Consider the following 8,768-nt stretch of genomic DNA (forward strand, 5'->3'; position numbering starts at 1 on the left):
CCAACTCCTAGTGTCCTGCTTTCTAAACCTCTAACCTGACAGAACAAACACAAGCCATGATGCAACCCAGGTTACTATGCTCTGGAACTTGTACCTGAAGCAAAGCTTTTAAACTGAATTTAACACCACAGCTCAGGGTGAGAATTTAGATGAACCAACAACTTCCTAAAGACAGCAGTGTAGCCAAGTAATCATTCACCAACCTTCCAATCCAGGAACCTCCTGCTCCAGACACGCTCTTGCAAAGCACTGAGGAAGATTTGTTCATCTCCATGGAGAGGTGACCTTGAATTAATGAAAAAAAAATTACTGGTGAGGAAATCTCTTACCCTTCAGTTCAGGCAACTCAACATAATTATTCTATAGCTTGTTTTTAAAGAAACTGTGCCATTCTTTCAGCACAGGCTGCTTCTAAGCAGGGAGTGTGCTGGTGAGCAAGTCGATTTTCACCTCCTCTGTACAGGTAATGGTTGTGGCAGGGTAACAGGCACCCTTCTCTGCAAGGCAGCTTCAGCCTGTTGGATTCTGCTCCCAGGGATGCATCTCCTGGTGATGCTTTTAGCTGAGTAACCTGTGCTGAGAAATGTCTGGTCCCAGCACCAGACAAGGCACTGATGAGTTGGTTGTGCAACCTGTCAGCAGGGAGAGCTCCCACAGACCCATCCAGATACAGATGATGTTTCTTGTTCGGTTGGGGCAGAGGGGAGTTACTGCAGAAGACAAATTAGCAGGGGGCACTGGAGTTTACCACCTATCCTACAGGGAATCCAACTTCCAGAGCTGTGACAATGAATTCAGGAAGTCACACTGCTTGAGCAAAGGCTACTCACTGAGTAAAGGAAACCAGGGTTAGGCCAGTGGTTTGCAACCCAGGACACATAGGTTAGCACTGTGTATTTGACTATTGCCCTCTAAGCACAGTTACCTATTTAACGTGCTTTGCTAAACAAATTCTTCCCCATATTTTAATCTCTCCAAGACCTATTTAAAGAGACGCCCTGGGAACCAACAAGACTGGACCCTCTGTCCTCTCCCCCACGCTCGCTCAGGGATTGCTTTGAACCACTTTCCCCAAGACAATGATAGTCCCTGCCCTGCTGCTGTGCCTGAGCTTTGGTTCCACAGCAGCCCTCAAGCCCACGTGCCTGTCTGCTCAGCTGAGAAGGCCTGGTGACTATATCATAGGAGGCTTGTTCCCGTTTGGAACGGACATCGTAAACCTGACGGCACGATCGGAGCCCACGTTGGTTGTTTGTGAGAGGTAAGAGATACGTTAGTACTCGTTAAGTTGGTCACTTGGGCTGGGAAGAGAAAGGAAAGGGAAAGAAAGGAAAGGAGTCCTCCTGATAGTAACTGATGGGCTTACAGGTGAACAGCAAGGGGAGATGGACACAAAGATTAGCCCTAAGGTGCTGGAGTGCCTGTGTATCGTGTCATCAACTCCTGACCCCGAAATGGGAAGCGGCTTTGGTTTCGTGATGCTGCAGTGCAGGCAAGCTTCAGGTGCAGCCAGCCCACGTGAAGCTTTCGGTGGCACTGGCTGCTGCTGTGCTTTGAATCCCACGCTGACACCAGGGTGTAAATGCTGCTTTGTCACAGGCTGTTTGTGGACGGGCTGCTGTGGGCTCTGGGGATGAGGTTTGCTATCGACCAGATCAACAACTCCTCCTGGCTGCTCCCGGGAGTGCGGCTGGGCTATGAGATGCACGACACCTGCTTCGAGCCCGTGGTGGCCCTGCAGCCCAGCTTGTTGTTCCTGACCCGCAACGGCACGAGGGGCATCGGGGTCCTGTGCAACTACACCGACTACCAGCCTCGCGTCACCGCGGTGATCGGACCGCACAAGTCAGACCTCTGCCTGGTTACAGGCAAGCTGTTCAGCTTCTTCTTGATCCCACAGGTAAAGAAACTCTTCAGAAAAGCAGGAGCTCTCCTTTCTGGTGTGGGGGTTTGATCAGCAGTGCTGTCCATGCTCTAGCTCTTTGAACCATGGCTGTTAAAGCACGGATCCCCCCCACAGATTTCCTGAGTGATCTTAAGTAGGTCATTAAGCTCCCCTCCTGGAACACCCTCCAGTGTTTACCTTCCCAGAGAGAAGAGGCTGCCCTGTGATCTGTGTAAAATAGGAATAACAGAGCTCCCAGTGCAAACCAGGAGGATCCCATGGGAACACATCTGCGACCCTAGAAGCTCCCAGTTACCACAACAGAGTGAGCTGTAACAGTCAGGTGACTTTAGCCCTGAGCAAAGACACTACTGCATCTTGGATGTGCCACCCTTTGTAGAAAGTAGCTATTTATCTTTGTCATTAATGACAAATGCTGGTGCTGTGACAACAGACACACACGGCAGTGGAGGAGACGTCCATGTGGGACAGTGTCCTCAGGGCACATTTATAGTTCTCTTGGTAAATGCAGCAACGATGGACCTATCCCTTCAGAGGAGTTCCTCCTTCCCATCATCTTGACCCAGCATTTCTGAAAATCTAGTGCACTGAGACTAAGCAGAGAAGGTGGATCATGGTCTGGACCACGAAAACTTAACCCTTAACTTCACTCCTTGCTTTGCTTTCTCTCCTATGCTCTGATTTGCAGGTCAGCTACGGAGCCAGCAGTGAGAAGCTCAGCGACACAGAGCTGTACCCATCCTTCTACCGCACTGTTCCCAGTGATAAGAACCTGGTGGAAGCTGTGGTCCTGCTGCTGAACAAGTTTGGATGGAACTGGATCGCCACCGTCGGAAGCAATGATGAGTATGGCAAAGGAGCCATGGGGCTCTTCTTAAGCTTAGCTGGAAACCACAGCATCTGCATTGCATTCGAGGCACTCATTCCTACAGATCTCACAGACCCCACAGCCAAAACCCAACTGGAAGATATCATTAACTTAATTAACAAGACCAAAGTCAACATCATTGTCCTTTTTGCCTTCAGCCAGCCAGCCCAGGCCCTGCTGAAACACAGCATCAGGATGGGACTGAGCAAGAAAGTCTGGATCGGCACTGAAGCCTGGATGCTGTCAGACATAGCTGCCTCCACTCCAAACATTCAGAGCATCGGGACAGTCCTAGGCTTCATTATGAAAGCAGGCACAGTGCCCGGCTTCCAGAAATACGTTGCCGACCTCTTCACCTCTGTTCAGCAGGAAAAGTTTTGCCAGGAGTCTAGAGAACTCGACGACCTCATGAACTCTGAGATGCTGGGCACACCCTGCAGGCACTGTGACAGGGTCTCTCTGCAGGACGTCTCCTCCCTGCTGAGCCGCTCGCAAATACACCCGGTGTACATGGCAGTCTACAGCGTGGCGCACGCGCTGCACAGGGCGCTGGGGTGCACCCCCCGAGCCTGTCCCAAAGCACCCATCAGGTCTTGGCAGGTAACCATGCTCAGGGGCACAAACAGTGATTTTTCATCCCATCTATGCATCAGAGCTGCAGGCAGCCAGACAGGCAGGGGAGGTACCGTTGCACTGCCTCCTGCCCAGCACTGATCCCACCCTGGCAATTCCCTAGACCAGCGCTTTCCCTAGGGCTGTGCCCTCCTCTCTGTGCCTGTGTTCTGGCTCCCACCAACCAGATCTGGCAAAACACATAGCACAGCTGATAATACAGCCAGAAAGCTGACAGCTGCAATCTTAGCCCACGTAAGGGACAACTGTTTCAGCCAAAAGTTAGCTCAGTACCTTATTGTCCTGCGAGTAAGAACACCAACTGCACCAACACCACCACTTTTCATTGTCTCATCAGCTGCTGCACTTCATGGACACCCTCCCGTTCACAGTGAATGGCCAAAGCTTCAGGTTTGATGAGTCCCACGGCACTAACACTGGCTACAACCTCATCTTCTGGTCCTGGAAAAACAACACCCTTACTTACCTGCCTGTTGGGGACTACGAAGAGACCTTGTACATCAATAAGTCCAGGATTCGGTTTCACACTGCGGATCAAAAGGTAAAGACAGTGGGCAAGCACAGAAACAATCACAAAATGAATAAATATTTCTGCTGCTGGGTCAGGACTGCTCCTGAGGAGCTCTTGGCACGCGTGCTGCTCCTACAAGACTTGCAGAGGACCTGGTTGTTGCTCCTCTGCAAACATGTAACCCATCCCTGTCGTGCAGAACTAGAAGCAGGTATTCCCAGCAGACTCAGACACAGGTCAGATCCCAGCACAGCCAATTGCTCTGTGTTTTTTGGTGATAGGGTGCTTCTCCTGAAAGCATCTGGCTGATGTTCATTCTGCCTTTTGCCTAGGAGCCTACCTCAGAGTGCTTCAGACACTGTAAACCAGGACAGTTCAGACGAATAAAAGGATTCCACCTCTGCTGCTACGACTGTACAGATTGCCCAGAGAACACCTTCTGGAGCACTAAAGGTGAGGTCTGACAGAGTCAATGGCTCTGTCTGTAGTACTGGTTGAGGTCACACGGGTTCTCAGAGCTAGTAGTGACCAGTTGTGAGCTCTTCTACAAAGCATTGCCAGGGCAGAACACTCCCCTCCCTTTTGTTCTGCTGTGCAGTGCTCAGTCTTGCTCTGCAGGTCTTCAGTGGGGGACCTTGCTCTGTTGAACTCAAAGAGAATGCACAAGGACAATGTGTATGTTTTATCTGAAGAGGAAGAAGGGCACGATGGAATTCTGGGGTCATAGGTAGAAGAGAGGTGTATGATGAAATTATGGGATCTTTTGGAAGCTGGTGATCCTTCCTAGGGAAGGAAAACAGAGCCAAGAAATACAGAGATCCTTCTAAGTGGAGGGGAGGAGAAGTAAAGGGGAGAAAGAGATTGCACTACCACAAGCTTTGGAGCTCCAATGCACTTAGGAAGGAGAGGGGGGAGTAGGCAAGGCAGCACCCAAAGCAGCCACCTAATTAATGCCAGCCCCCCCGCAGCAGGGAGCAGCACTCCACTGCTGGTCATCAGCTTCTCCCTGCTCCTTTCCAGACAGCTCCACCTGCACCGCCTGCCCAGAGCATCAGTGGTCCCCTGCCCGGAGCACACAGTGTCACGACCGCAGCGAGAGGTACCTCTTCTGGAAGGAGCCACTCACCATTGCCCTGCTGATGCTGATGTCCATCACCATATCCCTGATCTGTCTGACAGCAACACTCTTTTTAAAGAACCTTGAGACTCCCCTCGTGCAGGCTTCCGGGGGCAAGCTGAACCTCCTCGCCTTGGTCACACTCACGCTGCTGTGTCTCAGCTGCTGTCTCTACATAGGGAAGCCCAGTAACAACCTTTGTATGGCCCAGCAGATGGTCTATGCCCTGTGCCTCAACGGTTGCTTCTCCACCTTCTTCATCAAGTCCCTGGAGATCACGCTCGTGACAGAGTTCCCTCGCTGTGCCCCCACCTTCCTGCACTGGGTGACCCAGAGGAGGGCTTGGCTCCTCCTCACCTTGTGCCTCCTCACCCAGTGCTTGCTCTGCTTCTGCTACATCCACTTGGGCCCCGACTACCTGGTGGCTGACTACAAGTCCCTGCGCACCGAGGTTCTGCTGGTGTGTAACACAGCGTCCTGGTTTGCCTTCGCCCTGCTGCACGGCTACAACGGCTGCTTGGCCTCCGCCTGCTTCCTCTGCACCTTCATGGTGCAGACTGCTGGCAAGAAGTACAACCTTGCCAGGGGGATCACATTCGCCATCCTGATATATTTCATCATCTGGATCTTCTTCATTGCTATTTTTGCCACGCTGAAGACCGTCCTCAGGTCTGTCACACAGATTGGTACCATTCTGACAACCACTCTGGGTATCTTGGGGACCTACTACATCCCTAAATGCTACATCATCTTGTTTAAGCCTCATCTGAACACAGTGGATTATTTTCAGAATTCCATCAAAGAGGAGCCAGAGGAGGACTCTCAATAGACAGACAATGAACCAGATCTGTTGTCACCTGCTCCTCGACAGAAGCTGCCTGCATGTTAATGAGATAGTTCTGTTTATCATGACATTATTAACTATAGTCCAAGCCACAGTCCCCATATAAAATACAGCCTTATCCTCTAGGTTGAACACTAGGACCAGACTTTTTAAGCTGCAGAAGCAATGAGCTAAGTAAAACTTCCTCAGCTGAGCAGCAGCCACCCTCTCTGTAGCTAACCACCTGCCCCATCACCCACGAGGAGCCAAGAGTTAAACAAGCAACCTACAGTACTGGTACTTCATGTGAATCTCTCATGGTCTGGCAGTGTGAGCTAGAAGCCTCACCTGGACCACTTCCCTTAATCACTGCTGTTAACTTCCACTTCTTATTAACTGGATAACCATTCCAGAGAGGGATCCATGAGTCCTTTCCCAGGCCTTAGAAGAACTTTCAAATATATTCAACAGCACAGAAATAACAACCAGGAAAACAGAAGGGAATCATCTGGAAAGGTGTGAGACTACAGACCACAAACAGAAATCTCTGTGAGTAACGATACTGAGCACCTATCTACACAGGATCCTCTTTAAAGAGTTGCTCCTAACAAGCAACATAAGAAAACCCAGCTCCTGTGCAGGTGTCTCCTGCTAGATACAGGAAGGGGCTGAGGAGGGGGAGGTAATAAACAGGGAGAGCTACAGGTCCCTCACATCACTCTGCATGTGTCTGTGCACTTGCTTTATTAAAAGTGGACTCAATGACCTCCTGCAGCTCTGGGTCTCTTTTTTGACAGTTACAGTCAATGCAGACCTTCACATCTAGGCTGTGAAGCTGTTTGGTTTGGTGGCCCCAGGATCCTTAAACAACCCTTCCCATTGTCCCTGTAAATAAGATTCTGCAATGGAACATCCTGATCCTCAGGGCTGCCCCTTCTTCTATTTAAACTCTGACTTCTCAGTGAAGCACTGAGGGTGTTTTGCCCAGTTCTGATTGAAGTTTAGAGGATATTTGGAATAGTATACATGGAGTTAAGAACACAGAAGTTAAGAACACAGTTAAGAAGACAGAAGAAACATACACAAACTGAAGCACGAGGAAACAGCTGCATTCAGACCAAGAAGGGCTGAATCTTTTGACTCTTAAATGAAATTGAAGATTGAAAGGCTAACAGAGCTCCTGAGGACAACCTTTGCTCTTGTAGCCCATGGTATCATCAGTACTCTACTGCAGCGTATTAACTGAGAACCAGTTCATATGTATGCATGATGCAGAGTGCATTACCCATTCAAATTGCCTTTCACTCATTTGTGTTTCATTAACATGCATTTGCAAAGCACAGGGAAACGAGGACAAGGCCCATGGAAATGAATGGTGTGCAAATCACACTACCCAGTCACAGCACAAAGCTCCTCCCATGCCAAAAAGCACACAAAGATCACTGAGAGAAACATTTCCTACCCAGTGAGACAATCTGCAACAGGGACAACAGAAATCCAGCCCTTGGAAGAGTAAGGAACACCTCCAACCTGTATTCACACACGTACCACGTCCCGGCTCGCTGAGCAGCAGCGGGATTCTCACACCCAGAACAGCCAGGGGTTTGCCCCATTAAGCACCTGATTTACAAGAGCAGGGAGCAGGGACACTTTCAGAGGGCATGCCAAAGGAACACAAGGAAAACCTAGCCTAGCTCCCTCACAAAGGTGCCTGCTAACTACAACCAGTTCAGATCTAGTTTGAGTTACAAATACGAGCTCCAGCAGCACACCAGTGAGAGCCTGAAGCTACATCTGCTACCTGTCAGGTTCTTACCGCAGCAGGGAGCACGGTGGGTGCCAGTGGGAGCTGCAGAGGACGTGGAGGGAAGATCCGTTCTTCTCCGGGATGAGCCGGGCCGGTCCCATCCTCCCGGCGGCCGGTGCAGCCCCACGGACAGCAGCTGGGGGCTCTGCCCACAGCCCCTCTCCAAGACCTGGCTTGGCCTTGGCTTGAGAATTCACCTGCCTCCTGTGATGGAGAGGGCAAGGCACCTCTGGAGATACCTGCCAGCACCTGTCTCTCTCCTGCCCTCGGTGAAGTATTGTCATTTGCAGCTGGAAGATCCGTTTCTCTGTCTGCAAAGCTCTGAACTGTTCCTATGCCATGAAATGGGCTTTCAGATTCTGTAGGCACAGGAAATGGGAGCTCTCTGAAAGCACAGAATGTTAAAAGACCACAGTAAACCTCCAGAAGACAGTGGACAACAGGGAATAAGTTAGTGTGCAGGAAGGACAGAACAACCAGACGTGATGAAGTACTCGGCTGCTGAGTGCAGGTCACACAGAAGTAGGACATGGCAGGTGATACAGACACCTGAGCACACCAGAAGATGAAATGGAGAGCAGGGGCTGAAAGCAGCAGGACTTGTGCATCACTTCCCCCACTCAGAGGGCTCCTGTCATACCTGAACTGTAAGCAATTCGGAAGCACCACTGACCAACACAACTCCAAGCTGCCTATGGTTAACTTCTGCACCATCCTCTGCAGAGAGGGCAAAACTCCAGTGTGGCAGGGAGGGAAAAAAGAGAGTCAGGTTCAACCAGTATTTCATCATTGCTGAATAAACAATAATGCAGTAGTGCAAAGAACTGAAGACATACACGGCGGTTATCACATAAAATTAAAAGCTTTTTAGTGTTTAAAATAGCATTTACACATAAGCAGCTATATATTAACTATACAGACACTTGGGTTTTAATACAATATCTACAAAAAAGAATTCAATTATGCAATAGACATTTAACAGGAACAGTGCAGTCCATGCTAGTAAGAGGTCACTCTTTGAGTAGAACCAATTCTAGAATAGGTGATAGTCTAGGTTTTCATTATTTAAAATCATGTAACTTTGTTCCTCTACTGTACATAAA

At 49.8% G+C, this 8,768-nt stretch overlaps 1 protein-coding gene across 1 annotated transcript; it reads left to right on the forward strand.

The window, feature by feature from the left end:
* Positions 1-1,079: 1,079 nt before the first annotated feature.
* Positions 1,080-5,864, forward strand: TAS1R3 (taste 1 receptor member 3; the record flags this gene model as incomplete). The annotated part of the gene is made up of 6 exons (XM_084274501.1): positions 1,080-1,261; positions 1,600-1,900; positions 2,595-3,374; positions 3,745-3,948; positions 4,251-4,371; positions 4,939-5,864. 6 exons carry the CDS (start codon positions 1,080-1,082, stop codon positions 5,862-5,864), a joined length of 2,514 nt encoding a protein of 837 aa, XP_084130627.1.
* Between the last annotated feature and the right edge of the window lie 2,904 nt (positions 5,865-8,768).

Source organism: Gallinula chloropus (genome assembly GCF_964237585.1).
Source record: "Gallinula chloropus genome assembly, chromosome: 23".
NCBI classification, from domain to species: Eukaryota; Metazoa; Chordata; class Aves; order Gruiformes; family Rallidae; genus Gallinula; species Gallinula chloropus.